At 39.0% G+C, this 18,323-nt stretch overlaps 1 protein-coding gene across 2 annotated transcripts in view; it reads right to left on the reverse strand.

Annotated features, from left to right (window-relative positions):
* Nucleotides 1-4,031: 4,031 nt before the first annotated feature.
* Nucleotides 4,032-18,323, reverse strand: part of COLEC11 (collectin subfamily member 11) — a 40,888-nt gene continuing 26,596 nt past the window's right edge. Inside the window, exons 4-7 of one of the 2 annotated variants that reach the window (XM_075747224.1) lie at nt 9,092-9,163; nt 8,306-8,359; nt 6,861-6,956; nt 4,032-6,704 (exon numbers count right to left, since the gene is read on the reverse strand). In XM_075747224.1, the coding sequence (XP_075603339.1) occupies nt 6,295-6,704; nt 6,861-6,956; nt 8,306-8,359; nt 9,092-9,163 (632 nt within the window). In that variant the 3' untranslated portion in view covers nt 4,032-6,294. The remainder of the gene's footprint in view (nt 6,705-6,860; nt 6,957-8,305; nt 8,360-9,091; nt 9,164-18,323) is intronic. The other variant, XM_075747225.1, reaches the window with a different exon arrangement.

Raw genomic sequence — 18,323 nt, forward strand, 5'->3', positions numbered from 1 at the left:
TTGCACTCAATATCATGGTAACTCTGATGCAACCAGAAGCAAACTGCAGCTCAGCTCCATCATTTTGCCTCTTACTGCCACTAGATGATAGTATGGTAATGCACATATCATTCAGCTGTATGTCAGACCTTCCGTTGCTGAATTCTTGGCAGTATTCACACTTTCATATGTAAAGAATGTACAGAAAAGCATCAATACTACAAAGCTAGCCTTTGAATAGCAGTGCTTAATTATATCCCTAGTGATTTCATACATTAATATACCCAAAACGTAGTGGGTGCTACTATTTGCCATAGACCCAAACTGGGCTTTATTTAGACAGAGGCATTATGCTAAATTGGTCACCTCCCTCTATTTTGCAGCTACCCATTCAAAGCTATACTGAGACGTTTTGACGGAAAGGGCAGGATAATTATATTTCCCTAGCAGGAAGCAGGAGAATGGCTGGAGGTAACATTTACATTCCACCTCATGGGCATCCCACTCGCTGCCAGTTCTGCACATCCGCTCGCCGCTTCTCCCACCTTTTCCATTTCCTGCTCTCCCTCTTGACAGGACTCCCCTCCTCACCCAATTGAAAAGCTCACGGCTAGGAGGAGACACGCATCCAGAAAAACACCTTGAGTACACAGCTATCATCCTCTCCACAAACCCCTTCTCTCCCAATTTACTTAGTTCGTACTCCCCTAACACAGCAAAATTAAAAACAAACTGTTCTTTCTCTCAGCTCCTCTGTAAATAGTCAAAATTCTTCACTACACAGTTTTTCCCCTAAGTAAATCTTAAGATTCTGGTTTCTTTTTACCCACAATAACAAAGTCCGTTCTCCTCTCAGTAGGCTGGACTGCGTTTCCCCTACCAGAAGTATGGACCCCAGGACGAGGGCCTGGCTCCAGTCCTGCACGGTACCTCTCACATCACAGGCGGTTTCACAGACACCCTTGCATTTCCAGCTCCTTCGGTGGACAAAAACCCCGTCTCTTGATCTGTAATCTGTGGCAGACAGGTTGAGAGACATGGACCTGTTGGCACCAAAAGGCAAACCAAAAACTGAAAAACAGGATCTCCAGTGAAAAGAAATTTACTCCTGGGACAAACTCATGACACATTTATATATGGAGCTAAGTGAGCAGCATTATTAAAAATAAAGGCTAAGGGGAATCAGGCCAAAAAGTGCAAGGGGTGGGGTCATATATTATCAGTGTTTGCATCGTAGGCTAATTTTCTACTCTAGGATTTGATTCAGCCACCAGCACCACAAGTCACTGAGTTTCCCATAAAAACTAGATCTGGATATAGACCTAGGGGAAACCTTGAATTTCTGCTTTATGGGAAATTTGGTTATTTTGACATCTTTTTGTTTTAATTTAAGATGAAAGTATATTTGTAAAATTTTTGTATTTAAACATGCTTGTGTTTGTTTTATCTTATTTAATGACTGAACACTTGTAATAGTGCATAAACTGCCAGTTATATGGTATAATACTTAAATGAATCTTTTTCATAATGAGTAAGAATATCTTCTACTTAATGTTGGTTGAACTACCTATTGCTTTGTATTCAGAGTGTATACAGTGTCACAGCAGTCCCAGAAGGAGAAAACGATTCCAGTGTCTAACTCTTTCAGTATGGCAAAGAAGAGAAGTCTCAAAAAGATAACTTGTTCCCGTTGGAAATTAAGACATAAAGAATAAAGTCAAATATTTCAAGAATTATACTGAACACTGTTACTGACATGGTGCAAAACACATTGACAATAATATAAAAATCAAATTCGTTTATGGGTCAAAATGAAGCTTAAGAACTCAGAAATGAAATTCTGAAAATTCCAAAAGGAAACACCTTGAAAAATGCCTATTTCAAAACTTCTTTGTCCACTCTGAACCTTCATCACATTTTACAATAAAAAAATCTTTTAATTTCATCTTATTTCACTTTTCATCAAAAACTGCAAGAAAAAAGTCCAACCAGCTGCTATTTCGTTATGCATATTTGAACTGTCATTTCCTGAGCTTATGAAAAACGAAGCACTCCATTTTACTTATATGAATAAGAATGCCCTATATCCCACATATAAATATTAATTTTTTACAGTTCTTTTCTGTGACTTAAGACAGTTTAAAACTCACAGCCAGGGAGAAGTTCGGCTGCTAATCTGCAACCTGTCATGAAACCATATTTTCAGCGATAATTGTGTCAGCTGTCAGGGCACAGCAAGGACCAGCTGGTCTGCGAGGGACAGCGAACCAGAAGCCAAGCAGGATAACAAGGCAGGTGGGAGCAGCACCTTCCACCAAGGAGCCAGGATGTGGAGTGGCAAATCTGGATGACGATCAGGGTTGGACATTGTCCAGTGCTCTCCCGGGACGTCCACAGTGATGCTGGGCACTCTAGGGCAAAGGAGCTTCCCTTGAACTCAGCCAGATAAATGCTTTACCTTTGCCAGGTCATGTCCTAGAAGGGGGATGCAGATCTGGTGCTGACATCAGTCATACAACAACACAGCCTTAGCCCCTAAAGGTACGGAGTATAGTTGAATGAAATATGCGTTTTTTGTGAAGAAGTCATTCAAGAGCATGGATGGGTGAATAGATATTAAAAAAACTCTGTTATTGTTGCTTTCTTAAAATGCACCAACACACCCCTTATAAAGAATAAAATAAATAGGGGCTACGGGGAAATATTTATTAGGAAAAATCATACATCGAAAGTAAGGCATGTAAGAACAGTCTGGGAAACCTCGGTGCATGCTTGCCAAACAGATATGTTCATGAAGTTCAACAAGGCCAAGTGCAAGGTTCTGCACATGGGTCAGTGCAATCCCCAGCACAACTACAGCCTGGGCAGAGAATGGATTGAGAGCAGCCCTGAGGAGAAGGACTTGGGGGTGTTGGTGGGCAAGAAGCTCAACATGAGCCGGCAGTGTGCGCTTGCAGCGCAGAAAGCCAACTGTGTCCTGGGCTGCATCAAAAACAGTGTGACCAGCAAGTCGAGGGAGGTGATCCTGCCCCTCTACTCCACTCTGGTGAGACCCCACCTGGAGTACTGCATCCAGCTCTGGGGGCCCCAGTATAAGAAGGGCATGCAGCTGTTGGAGAAAGTCCAGAGGAGGGCCATGAAGATGATTTGAGAGCTGGAGCACCTCTGCTATGAAGACAGGCTGAGACAGCTGGGGTTGTTCAGCCTGGAGAAAAGGCGGCTCCAGGCAGATCTAATTGTGGCTTACCAGTACCTGAAGGGGCCTACAGGAAAGATGGTGAGGGACTGTTTATCAGGGTGTGTAGTGACAGAACAAGGGGCAATGGGTTTAAACTAAAAGAGGGTAGATTTAGATTAGATATAAGGAAGAAATTCTTCACTATGACGGTAGTGAGGCACTGGAACAGGTTGCCCAGAGAAGCTGTGGATGCCCCATCCCTGGAAGTGTTCAAGGCCAAGTTGGATGGGTCTTTGGGCAACGTGGTCTAGTGGAGGGTGTCCCTGCCCATGGCACGGGGGATTGGAATCAGATGGTCTTTGAGGTCCCTTTCAACCCAAACTATTCTGTGATTCTATGATAAGGTAATTGAAAGTTGAATATACCCCAAATAAAACTAACTTATAGTTTGATTTTTTCCTAAAACGGTAGCTCAAATACCACCGAGAGTAATGGAAATCTTACCATGCATGTCAGCAACCTTTGTGCAGGCTGAGCGCTACATGCAACATTGATTTCTGCTTCCAGCAAGGGTCTACCTATGGGGGTCAGCAACTGGAGGGTGAAAGGATGAAGGGCTCATTCATTTCCAATCCCTCCATTATTTCTTGCCCAGTTCCTCACAGGGGCAAATATCAGATGTGCAGTCTTTGCTCTTTCCAGGACAGCTAGAGACCTTACACACTAGCCTTGTTCCCCTTGCCCCAATGGTGAAATAAGGACTGTTGCAGCCAATGTACAGGGCTCTGACAATACAACTAATTTCCTTTCTATCTCGTATATCAAGAGCTGCAAATAATATCCTGACAAACATGAAAACTGGGGGAAATAAATGTTTTTCCATTGCTTTTATTTTTTTATCTTAAATTTTAATAGAAATTGAGACTGCTTAAATGCTCTACACATCAAGGCAATCTTTATAAAATGTGGTGTGACTTCCAGGTAAAATAGGAGCATTTGACATCTGAAAAAGCTTCCCACCTCTTCAGAAGGCCTCTTTTCATGTTTCTGAGCAAATCGAACATTACAACAGAGACTTTCAAAACCTGGGTGAAAAATAAACAGTTAGAAACTTCAGCACATGCATAATGAGGGAGCTCCAGATATCTGTAACTCAAGTTTGGACTGTTTTAATATAGCTACAATGATGCGACAAAGGTATGTTGGAGATTTAAACGGTTTCTGAGGATTTCTATAGCAGCCAGGAAACAATCATGATATTCAAAAGGCGCTATTCTAAACAAACAAATTGCTCCACTGGAGTTGTTGTTAGCTCCCTGAAAATTCTGTAAAGAGTCTTTGAATATTAGTGTAGAACCATATTCACATTATTTAATAGATTTCAATATACAGTTGGAAGAAAGCCTAACATATAGGAATCATACCTACCTTTATTAGAAAGAAAGTAAAGCAATCAGAGCACCGTTCATTTCTTAGAGTGATGGTTCTGATGGGCCAATAATCAAATACTATAGGAATTTGCTACTAATCTTCAAAATTAATAGCAAACATACGTATATAAAACGGATTCAAATTCACAGAGTAAATATAGCAAGCAAAACTGTTTGTTTCCTTAGGTATATAATAATAGCTTCGCATCAAATATTGTCAGACTCTGTGGATATGAACATAATGGTATGGTCATTGATTGTTTCTTTACCACAGCACTGTAGAGTTGATATGAGTGAGTCTTGCCTTGCTGTAGGGAAACCTCTGGGACCACATGCCACATCCACTGTGGACATCCTGTAGACCAATCTCCCATAATGATCAGATACATATTTTGATTACTATATTATAAAAAGTATCATTTCTCCTCAAAAATCATCTTTAAACACCGTGCAGGGTATTCCTGACAAAACACAAAGATTTTGCAATCATCTTTCTCTGCCTAACAGCAAGATAAGATGTCATGCAACTGGCTCCTAGGAAGATCCAAAGTAATTAATCATTTCCTTTGTAAAATTATCTTGTTGGTTTTTTTCAAATATACATCACATTTTATATCATATGCAATTATAAATTGGGTATATAAATTATTTGTGCAAAATTACTTATTGCTGCTATATACATAATCAGGAAAATTTTGGAAACATTTGCTGCTTTTCAGGGGGTCACCCTTACAATCTGATTAAACATGTAAGCTGTTTTCCTACCCAAAGGAACTACTAGCTAAGCCATTTTTATGAGATTTGTTGTCTATTTATGAAGCATGCCTTAAATTGTGGAGGGCTGGTATTTTGTTTGTTTTGTAACAAGATGCACCAAGATTATCTTACACAAATGTGAAATGCGTTTACTTTAAGAAATTATTTGGGACCTGAAATAGTTCATGCACTGAAACATTCTCTAACTAAAGAATGCAGAAAACCAAAATCTTACTTTTACCTCTAGCCAAGCCCAAAACACCCATCTGGCTGGGATCCCTTTTTCAGTACTAAATTATAAGAATTTTGTCTTCCCTCAGCACTAAAGTTCAGTTTACTTAAGTGTGTCCTTGTCACACATCTGTGAAAGGTTTAATAAAGAAACATTACAAAATTGGTTGGACTCCTGATTTGTTGGTTTGTTTTGGCTATTTTTCAAAAAAGGAAGTTGTAACACCGTCACATCCAAAAAACTGACAGTAATATTTGTACGTATTAACTGGAGTATACAAAATATTTGCCTTGTTGCTGAAATATCCCTGTAGCACTACAAGCAATTAACATTTATAACTACAAATTTTGCTAAGATAAAAGAATATCAGGAATCTAATTCTTCAGAAATAATCATTCGAACAACTAGAGGCCAAATTCTGCCTTTCCTTACAGTCATGCAATCGCATCTGTTAACGGTTGTGAGGGCAGAATTTAGCCCCAAACCACATTTTTATCTAAATACATATATTTTCCTACAGAAAAAAACAAGCTATGTCTTATCACTGCTCTTCCCTTCTGAAGGGTAAATACTGATATTTGAAATACCTAAATTGTATTTACAGCTGTACAACTCCGATGCCACATACTTGCAAAATATCACTTGTACTCTATAAACATGGGGTAACTTGTACAATCAGCTTAAAAACTTTTCTTAAAATAAAGAATGAGCAGACAAGCTTAGACATTTTCTTTGTCAAATTCACACACAAAATACATGGTAATATGACACGCAACATCATTCCACCCTCCAGATGCCACCATCTCCACACAGTCCTCCTCATCATAAGCGTTGTTGGGCTCCCCACTGCGCCATTTGTTGAAGGTCTGCATGGGCGATCGGTCAGAATAGACAAAATTTCCCTCTTTCTCTAGGTCATTAATCCCAATGAAAACTCTGGTGAGCCCGGCTTGGTTGATGTACGAGGCGATCAGATTGTTGGCAGTCTCATCTTTGGGCATGCTCAGCGTCCCTCCTCTTCCGTGGCAGTAAAGCTGGGCTTCCTTGTATCTTTTCTCTTCCTTCACCAGCAGATAGATCTTATTATCTGTCTCACGCACACCAGCAACAGCTGCGGGGGAGGGCAGTGCTGAAAAGTGAGCACTCGCATTTCTATAAACCAACTTACTGTACACCCCAAAATAGCTTCACAAATCAGATGCGGGATGGTGATGCTCTCTACGAGCAATTCCATCGGTAAAACGCGGCAATGCAAAAGGAAAATATTTATATAAATTTCACCTACCATTTTTTATGAATTTTAGTTCCGTTGTCAGCTGGGCCACTTGGATATCCATTTCACCAATAGCTTTCCTTAGCTGGCTGCACTCACAGGGGATTCCTGTGAAATGATGCAGATACACCAAAATCAAGAAGCTATCTAATTACAATAATTATCTAAGCAATTTTATTAAAAGGCCCAGCCTGGCAGCCCTGGAGAGGACTGTCCTGCAAATAAAGGTCAGAAACCTATAGCCTTTGCTATGCTGCACCATCACATGGTTCTCATGGGTGTCTGGGTCTATCCAGAACAGCTCAGTTCACTTCCCATGAAGCTTCAGCCCTGCATGATTAGTGCTAACCTAAACATGGACAGACATTCCCTGGGAAGAAAAAAAAAAAAATAAAATTACTAAAAAATTTGTCAAAATTTCCCATTTTGAGTATAATTATTCTCTTCAGTCTTCTCCAAAGAACACTTTTTCCACAGCAAAAATCTGCATAGCACATTGTTCGCCTGTTCCTCATGAGGAACATAACACCGCAGATCCGAAAAGCTAATGTTCCAACCATGTAATGCACATAATTACCTGCAAAATGTAGTTCTGTACCTTTGAAAGCACAGAATTTACTGTACCTTTTCCAATAAAACAGGACAATAGAAAACCATCTATTAACCGAAACTGACATTGGTTTGACAAAGATAATCTGAATGAGAATACTGAAAGGATAATTGTTACATCTGTGAGCTCAAACGTCCAAATGAGGATCAATTACGGTTTCCAGTTCTGTGTCTAATTATTCAAATTTGCATTTGACTACCCACTTAGCTTAGGTCTCTAAGTCAGTCTAAGCACAGGGTACTTACACTGCAAAACTGTGCTAGATGACAAGGTATATGGTACTCTGGTTCAAGAATTAGAGTCACAAATTATGTTCTCATGAGAAATCTAATTGGTACACCTTTAATACACCCTGCCAGGGAGGGACAAATTGGGCAAAATCTGAATCTGCCACTTTTGTAAGGCTTACACTTCTTATGTCAGGCTTTCACCTTTTTCTCTGGAAGATGTGTATTCCTGGTAATCTCCTGCTCCTATAACAATAATCCATGGAGGGGTAGGAGCTTCCAACCTGCTCCTTTGTGTTGGCTGGAAGCCAGAGTGGGATATTCAGAGATGTACCTTTGCACTGGTGATGAATGATACGGACAGTTGTACTTCAGTTTCCGCTAGTGTCCTGGAGTGATCAAACCTCTGAGGAGCTCTGAGACTTTTTTTTGACAAATATGCTACAAGTCCAGCAACAACTGCAGCTTCAATAATTTTAAGTAATTTGAAAATATTACAGTGGCTATACAAATATTAATTTTTCATTATTTCCCCCAGTATGTAAACAGACATGTATTTTTGGTGATGATGCATGCATCTTGTAAAATCCTTCATAAACAAAAGGTGTGTCACGGATTACCTGGGTCACCATTAGGACCCGGTGGTCCTATGTCACCATTATCTCCTTTTTCACCTAAAAACAAGAAAAACAACATAAATTTAAGGCAGCTTTTTTTGGTCAACAGTTCATTTAGCACTTGTTTATTATTTTCTCCAGTAACATTCAAATGTGGAAAGTAGAAATATGCCCAAGCAAAAATAAAGATTTTTCTGTCCTAGTTGTTCCACAACAAAGGCCAGCCAAAGCTATGAAACTTGAACACAAAGAATATGTACCAATATCCATTTTTTGACATTCATGAACTTCACGGAATCAATAAGTTCAGTTGCTGCAGATGGAAAAGGGCTGGATATGCTCTGCTGGAGCCTAAATCTAGATTCATAATCTATATGCTTATGTAAAGATTGGTCCAAATGGCCTAACCAGCGTCACATAGGAAGCCCATGGGGCAGGCAAGATTAGAATTCAAGTCTTCTGACTCTTAAAACTCTGCCAAAATACAATGCATCTTCCCATCTGCTTCTCTTTACTGTCTACACTTGTGTGATGGTGCACAAAGTTCTTTTTTTAGCCTTAAAGCAGGATTCTTACACTGCCTTGAAGCTAAATATACTGCTGTCAGAGGGAAAGGTAACTGGCTGAGACATCTCAGTCATCTGGCTGAGTACAGTGTGAGAAACTCCTTATTATGGTAAACTCTGAGACTTGTTAATCATTTTTCAATCACTAAACTTTTCTCACACATAAATGATCACAGATTTTTCATCTGAAGCACAAATGGAGAAACAATTGAACTAAGCATACCTTTTGAACCAATAGGACCAATTTTTCCATGCCGTCCCATGCTGCCTTTCTGTCCTTTGTCCCCCATTTCTCCTATATATAACAGAAAGACAAAAGACACAAGGTAGCGATGTAGTCTGATTCATTCAGATTCCAGCATATTTGCAATTTCAGTTTTTTACAATGAGCAAAACCACGCTATATCCACAATATTCACTGATCTCCAGAGGTCCAGCTCATTCCTTGTGAAGAACTTACATACAACCACCTAGACGGTAATTTAATCTTTGCAAAGCAATTGACATTAATGAGGCATGCAGGTGTAAATGAAAACAGATCTTGGCTGAGAGCCACTGGAAAAGCTTTTGCAAACTTCTCTCAGATGATCATGCCAGAATTACGTTGAAAATGAGGGGGAATTCCATTCAAACATGGATCAGTGGATTAAAACTATCACGGAGTTGAGAAGACCTAAAGGATCCAAGCACAACCGACAGTTTCACCTAATACAGTAGCTCCACTGTAACTGAAGGCTGAATTTGGGCTTAAAGGCTTATTTATACAGTATAAACTCTGTGGAAGCAGTCACATCTTCATTCTTTGCTCTTGCTTTTGAAGATTACATTAATGAAAAATGAAAATTAATGGAAATCTTACATAGACATATATACACAGACACATCAACATGTTCATATAAAGTCTGAACTCAAACCAGCAATGCTGAATGTTACTAATTTTAAAGACAGCTCTACAGAACACATCAAAGTGCAGCTGCAGCAAAGAAGCTGCTAAAAAATTGCTTTCCTCAGCTGTGTTTTTACACATAAAAGGCAACTATCCACCTCTTAAGGTCAATTGAAATTGTCAGCAGATCTGCATGAACCAGCCACTGTCCCCTATCTGTATCTGTCCATGAAGCATACTCAGAAATCTAATGTAAGACAGCTTGATTTACTTACTTTGTCTGACTGACCTCCTTTCTATTAGTTGTACTTTTCTGTGTGATTTAAAGTGAATATTAGAATGGCTTCAGGGGAAACAGAATTTGCACTGGAACAGGCAGTTTCTTTGCCATAACTGTCTTCACAAACCAAGGTAAAGCACTGTTACTAATAAAATGTGTGCCACACTCCAAGTATTGATGTCATTTATCCAAGTTCCTCCAGAGCTCAAATAATAAAACAGATGAAATACGCCTGTTACGTCATATAGCTTTTCTGGATGGCATTTCTCAAACATTATGAAAAATAATTAGCTTATGGTGTGAATCTGAGACAAGAACTTTAACTTGTAATAGCAAAGCCTTATTCAACCCCATACCTACAATCTCATCTACAAGTACAGAGGATCAGTAGTTGACAAACTTTACTAAGCACTAGTCACCTAATAGAGTAAGTACAGCAGGTTTACATGTGACTGAAGGTTTTGGCTTAAGCCAGGCCATTTATAATCAATACATTCTATGTAGTCTAAACTTGTCTCAGCTGCAATTAGCTCTTTATAGAGATTATTGTTTCTGAATGATATGTTGGTTCTGGCATTGGTTTAGAGAGGATTCCCTGATTTGTTTTAGGTAGGCTTTCTGACACCTATGAAATGAGACCTGGCATTTTGTTACACTCACTATGTAGTGAATGTGCCAGAGTTTACCCGATGCTGTAGCTCCCATGGCCTGAAGAGCCTCAGGAAATAATACCACATTTCAGCGTACATTGGTGATACTCTTTCCTGGGTGCAACGACTGAGGAAATCAGTACTCTGCCATCAGATTTAGGCCTCTTTGTATCACGATTTCAAGGAGGAACACAGTCTGGAGATGGAGTTGCACAGCTACATCATATGAGACAGGTTTCCCACTGTCCCACACAGTATTAACGGAGAGCAGGTATGGAGGGACTACAGGGCTGAGAAGCCAAATGCTTTCTGAGCCCCCCATCCTGCAGAAACCCAAGACTGAATCAGGAAATACTGATTCAGTTTTTTCCATGACTGTCCCAGCCCAGATTGCTGCTTTGCTCAAAGCAACGTCTGATACGCACTGTTCCGCTACACAAGAACAAGGAATCAATGAGGCAAACTGGGAGGAAAATCTACCATAGGGATTCAGTAACTGAACCTGTGAAAGTCATCACAACTCAGCCCCAGTTGTGGATCTACATCAACTGAAGATCCGTTGTGATCTATTGTTACTGCAACTGGACAGACAGTCACATATTTCCTTTATATACTTTTAAAAGCTGGATAAATTTATGTCTGATTTCATCATTACCTTTAACTTAAAAGTGTAATCAATGAGAAGTTTCAGAACATAAACTGATCACCACTGGGCTAAGAGATCTCCTCTGTATTACTCCATGAAGTCTGAAGTAACTGTCACTTGATGGCACGAGTCAGGAAGAAATAATTTCCTCTGAACTGAGAGAAGCCAAATGTGGATGCTTTGTTGGTCTAATTAATTACTGGCAAGTCTTACAATCAATAATTTTCTTTTGTTTCTAACAGGGATCAGATTCAGTCACTTCTGGACACGGTCTCAATTAGGAAATTTCACCAGAAACAAAAAATAATTTTCTCTTATGCTATATATTCCTACTGGAAGAATATAAGTAATCCACTCAGCCAGCTGAAGATCTACTTTATGGAATATAGCTTCACTTCCAGAACAGATTCCAGACTTGCCTTAAAGATGCAATATTGAGAGGACATTTCCTTGAAAATCTCTGAAGTATCAGCTTGTAATGAGTTTATCAAGTTGCTTTGAAAGTGACCTTTCTTGTTTTGGGTATTTATGAATTGAGATTACCGTAACAGATTGTCAGATGTTTGAATGCTTTCTGATGTATAATAACTCTTTTCAGGCTGTTACACCTGAAATTAAATAAACATACAGATATAATGCATAAATAAAATATAATATATAAAATGACCTAGCTTTCTTTCTCACAAATACTGCCCAGAATTCTCAGTAATAGCCAGTAAAAGCTACGTGATCTGCTCAGAAGTGTGTTATCTCAAACAATGAAGACATACATTAAGTATCCTGTGCTCATTAAAAGAACTGTTTGGATTTGGTTTTCTCTTACAGTGACTAACCCCTGCTTCTACTCCAGGGGCTTGCTTATTCTGCTGCTTCTGCAGAATAAATCACAAGGTTTCAAGAGAAACCCATCTGCCTGGAGGGTTTCAAAAGTTTTAATACCTTTTGTAAAGTCCTTTTTAGTGGCCCTATGGTTGCCAAAAATGCAGTCTAAAGAGTCTTAATGAAATCAGGAAGTGAGAGCTGGAGAGAAATGAGGACAATGAAAGAAATTAAGTCTCCATAGACTAAAAGTAGGAAATCTAACAGAAAGTTTGAATGGAGAATATGAAGCACATCATCTGTCACCTCTCAGATGAAGGTAGTATACACTGGAACCAATTATAGAAGACTTAAAGAAATTTGGAAGGAACTGAAGAGAAGGAAACTCTAAATTATCTTCTTGGTGGCCTTTTCAGGCCCACAAACAAGAGAAGAAATAAAATACCAAAGATGAATGGTCGGCTGCACAACCAGTGAAAAAATGAGGGCTTTGGCTCTATGCAACACTATAAATGGGGGCCTTCATACAGTATGGCCAATCTCCTCAGATAGGATTAATTGGAACAGACAAGAAAGTGTAAAACTACTAAAAAAAAAAAAAAGTTGTCAAAAAGGTGTTCAGCTTTCCAGTACCTAAAGGGGGCCTACAGAAAAGCTGGAGAGGGATTTTTTACAAGGGCAAGTAGTGACAGGACAAGGGGTAATGGCTTTAAACTAAAATAGGGTCGATTTAGATTAGATATAAGGGAAGAAATCTTCACTGTGAGGGTGGTGAGGCACTGGAACAGGTTGTCCAAAGAGGTTGTGGCTGCCCCATCCCTGGAAGTGATCAAGGCCAGGGTGGATGAGGCTTTGGGCAATCTGGTCTAGTGGAGGGTGTCCCTGCCCATGGCAGGGGGGGTTGGAACTAGATGATCTTTAAGGTCCCTTCCAGCACAAACCATTCTATGATTCTATAAAAAGACAAATCCAGTAGAAACACAAGTTCACCATGTCACAGACAAATTGAATCGAATTGTGTCAAAGGGAAGTAGTTCACTTCCCAAACTTAAGAATTTGAATACAAATCAGGTAGAAATTCTTCAGGATTTGACATAGCAGACATCAGGGACACCTACCTAATAAGGAAAGTAGAAGTGTACCAAACCAGACCAAAGGTCTCTTGACTAGTGCCGTCTTTGACAGCAATCTGCAGAGGATACTTAGAAAAAGAATGTAAGATATAGACCAAGCTTACCATGTCTTTCCCCCAGTGTACCTCCTTAGTCTTGCAGTAGTCAGTATTCCCAATGCAAATATTTACCCTGACTTGAATGAGAACAGTATTTTTAAGGATATAATGATGTTATGGTATGGTAGTAATCTACATTCAGGATACTTAACTTTTTAAAACTATTGGCAACTGGAAAACAGAAAATTCTGAATACACCAATAGACTACGGTACTGCTTTAGGCTAAATAATCTGAATTATCCATACCACTTAAGGTTGGTGATTGGCTAGGGAACAGTGGTTTCAACACAGTTACATCTTAGATGAACAAACAGTGGATAATCCCAGGTGGCATTTTACGTAGCTGGGGCAAATTAATTTCACCCAGCATTAGCCACCTGAAAGTTAGGGGTTTAGTCTAAGCTATTTATCTAAGTTCCCTTGGCAGGCAATGGAGAAATAAACACCTCTCAGCAGTGATCCATCCCACTCATATTAGACAGGTATCTTAATGACAAAGTGATGATTTAAAAGCTTTGTATTACAAATGGGGAAAAAAAAGAGGAAGCTATTATCAATCCATACTCACTAGAAATCAGAAAAGCTAGAAAATTTGCAAAGGAAACTAAAGACAGAAAGAAAAAATCCAATCTAGGAAGGCAGCAGAAAAGTTTAAAGGATTTTAAAGTACATTCAAAACAAAAGAAATGGAAATAGCATGGTCCATTCCTGAAAGGGGGAGTTTATATTCAGATACACATAAACACAAATAACTGCCCTTACGAAACACATATCTTGCCACAATAACATACCAAGCTTGTTCAGAGCAGTGGTCCCTCTAGCCCAAGACTTTGACTCCTAAAGTGGCAGCAGAAGATGAGATACAGGGAGATCACGCAACCCCAGCAACTATCTGCAGTCTATTGCAGAATCAGTCCCTCAGCAGTTTCATTGAGTGCCTCCTAGTTCAGGTATGTTGGGATCTGGTGCTCCTGTAACCTCGATCATATCCTCCTCAGACTACTCTCTACAGATGCAAAAGTCTCATACTGTCCAGTTTCTCTTTATGCAGCTCCTCCATCTTCTTCACATTTCTGGTGCCCCCCTCTAACATCTCATAACCTTCTTGAGAGACAGAGGCCAGAATCACACTCATTACTTGAGGCAGTGCATGTCAGGCTTTTATACAGAACAAAATTAGCTGCAAAAAAGAGCTTCCTGTTTTGTCCTTGCTATCATTTCTGATGATGGGCAGTGTTATGTTGGCTTTGGGGCTGCTGCTACTGACTTCAGAGCAGTTCTTGAGTTTTAAGTGACAGTTCTGGTTTTTGACATCCTGTAAGTATAGATTAAATTATGCATCCCTAATGTCCCTAGGCAACATATTTATTTACTCTGAAGCCCATCTGCCATCTTTTTGTCCACTCAGTTTAGCATGGAGTTTCTCAAAATCCTATTGAGTTTGGGCGGAACTGAAAGACAGTTTTGAATCAGATAGATACCCACTTTGTGAATCCACAACTGTCAATGTCAGGACTTTTATATGGAATCCTGCCTGCAGCACTCCTTAGCGAGCAATAAATTAATGTAAAAGTTGACTCAGAAATGTAAAGGATTGATTGATTACATATTAATGAGCAATCAGTAATACTAAAATATAAATTAAGATATTATTACCTCTCTTTAGCATTTGATTATACAAATGACTGAACACTCTGGCTCCAATCCAGTTAAATTAATGAGTCTTCTCTCCTACTTAGGAGGCTATGCCTGTACTAGTAAACTAAATGCCTGGGACTGTTCCCTGGCAGTGGGAACCAGGTGGCCAAGAATGGTACACTCTATGATATTAAATTGTCTCACTCTTCAAGCCAGGATAATCACTTGCAAACTGCTCATTGTGTTAGCTCCCAAAATGTGCCCAAGAATTGCCTGGGAAAGTGTTACCTGGCAAAAGCCAAAACCACTGTGCTAACACTGCAAAGGTAGAGACAGTGGAGTTCCAAGCCTAAGAATAGTATGTGACTCTGCTTCACATACCATTATAATTAAGTATAAATGAAGTATGATGTATAAAGGCTGGAATTAAAATACTAAAATAATATATTGTCAGATGGTTATGGCTCAAGAAACTTAAAATGTCTTGAAGGACACATCTTTAATATGCTGTTACTTTGATTATGCATTCCAACATTAACTTCACCCTCTCCTCATTTTGATTGCCATAAGCAGAATCCATGCTACTCTAGGAATATTCACAGTATTGTACTGCTATTGAAATACCTGTGTGAAATTTGTATACACGAAGTTATGGCCTCACAGGTTGGATCATGACTCAGTTAAATAATTGAGTTCACTCCCAACATGGGAGTGCATGGTACAGCAATCAGTGCAAGTAGGGAAAGTTACATCTACTAACTTCACACCCCAAAACTTGCACTGCAGTATACACTACTTTCATCTGAATCAGCCATTGTACTTAATCCAGTGCTCTGTGATTTACATAAGGCCAACACAGTTTTATATTCTGCTGACATGCTATGCATCATAATTGACCTATACAATTAATTAAAAGCAATGAGGAAAGTAAGTGGAATTTAACCTTAATCAGTACCCAAAGACATCAGGATGTCTGATGTCACCCTGAAACATCAGGACACTCAGAATCAGATTTATTTCAGGTAAGCATCAGAAAGTTTTAATGTTTATCAGTTTCTGAACTACCAAAATCTGAAAATATCACAAGGAAAGGATATGATAAAAACATTTGCAGCACTTTCTAATCTTGAGGCGTTCATTTCAGGTCAAATATACCATAAGAAATACATTCCTTTTTGTAGGTTAGTTATTCACGGATTATTACATACCTAAGGAATTCAAAGAAACTAAGCACATTTTCTTAGGATGAACTTGCTTGAGAAATGAAACAAACAAAGGGGAAATAAAAAAAAAAGATTACTGTGATTCCAGTAATGCAAATTAACACCAAAAGTAGAAAATTCTACAAATGTTGCAGAAGAATTACAGTTTCTCCCTCATGTAAACCTTCACTTACTCAAATAACACAAAAATAAAATGAAATTTAGCAGTTTCCATCAACAGAAGGAGCCAAATCTTGGCCCAACAAGACAACAATTATCAGGCTTCAACAGAAATACAGAGGGTCAAAGACATGTTAACACAGTGACTGCAATTTAACAGACGACCCCACAGAAACAGGGCTGCTGTGATCGTCCATGTGTGCTCTTAGAAAGGGGCAAATGCAAAGTGAGGCAATAATTTTATCCATCTTTCATTATCCACTAAGCTATGTGTTACATACCTGGATCACAGGTCTAAGCTTTACACCAACTGAGATTTTAAAATACTCGGCCACTACTTTAAAGGACATCAGTGGTGTATGCCCATCAAGAGATCAAAAACAGAGCAAAAAAGCAAAGCCAAGAGCAGGTCATGAATGGATATTAAATGATCTATCCAGGAGAAAGGTGATGAACTGGTTATTTCCGAGAACAACATAATGAGCAAATTATCAACCTCCAAATAAGATTAACAAATAAGTTCTTATCCCTCCATAAATAAGATAAACAACCAAATATGGAAAAGATGTGAATGTGTTGGATATTTCAGTGTTAGCAGCTCACATAATTTTTCCCAAGAATATTGTTATATTTTACTTTTGCCTCAAAGTTCCAGCTTCTGGATAACAAACAGGAAAACCCTTGGACTGCTGGAAGAGAATATACAGTTGAATCACTCTCATTCAGCTTGAGAGTCTAAAAAGTATTTATGCATGAGCTTAACTTCAGGTCTGGGCACTATGCACTGTCTGCGGAGGTTAACCAGAGACTGAAAGGTCAGGAGACTGAAAGGTTTTTCCCGGTCAAGGCTGCATATCCTTCTGTGTCCTTTCCATACGGTACAAACTACATCTGTGAAGTCTGTTTGCTTATCCAGTCAACACTGTGACACTCAGAAAATACAATGGATATAGTACCATGATGAAATCTGCCACCACATAGTCCAAACTGATTTTAAGGTAACGATTTATTTTTCTTTGAAGAAGCATTTGTGGAAAGCAGTTGATGAAGACAAATATCTACAAAATGTACAGCATTAATGAAAAGTTTAGTTAAGTAGAATTATTTTTAAACAGGATCTTGTTTGTAGAAATTTCTTCCTAAATTTCTGGTTAAAATAAAGCTGTTTACCAAATATTCCAAGAACATACATGCATCAAGTCAAATCTGGATGCACAAAGGAAAGTAGAAAAAATATGTTGCTACAGAAGCAGGAAGGAATTTTGCCTGTGTTTAACCTGAAGGCACTGCCTGGAAAAATACTGATACAGTACGCATTAATATTCAGTTTTCTTTCATCTCTTTTCTGTTTCAAGTATGTTTTCTTAGAGTGAATGTTCACTTCAGTGTTTCTTCCTTCAGTCTCATCAGAATTTTGGACTTTTTGAAAATTATCATAATTATTAATCAAGCATTCCTTATAATAATAATTGCCCAAATAAATGTAATTTTGCAGTATAAAATACATAAATGAAATGTTACATCATGGATTGTCGTGGCTGAAAGAAAAGTACTTCCACTTTTCAGATACTCCAAAACATTTTGCATTATTTGACAAAATGCCAAGCTAGAGAAACATGCAAGACAGCATGAGGGGAGAGGCTCTCAAGTTCCCCATGAGAAAGCAGTATGACCAGGTGCTCAACTCAAACACTTGTACAAAAATGATCACAGCCTGAGAAACAACCAGGAGGAACTGAGAGTCCATTTAGTGACATCAATCGCCCACGTATGATGGGACAGCCAGAATAACAGAAGTAGTGCAGTGGATGGATATTGGCTCTTTAGGAAGGACAGGCAGGGAAGACAGGGCAAGGGTTATGCTCTGCACAGTGGGCACCTTGAACGCACGGAGCTTTGCTTCCTAACAGGCGACTGGTCTG

This window comes from Balearica regulorum, chromosome 3, assembly GCF_011004875.1.
Source record: "Balearica regulorum gibbericeps isolate bBalReg1 chromosome 3, bBalReg1.pri, whole genome shotgun sequence".
Lineage (NCBI taxonomy): Eukaryota > Metazoa > Chordata > Aves > Gruiformes > Gruidae > Balearica > Balearica regulorum.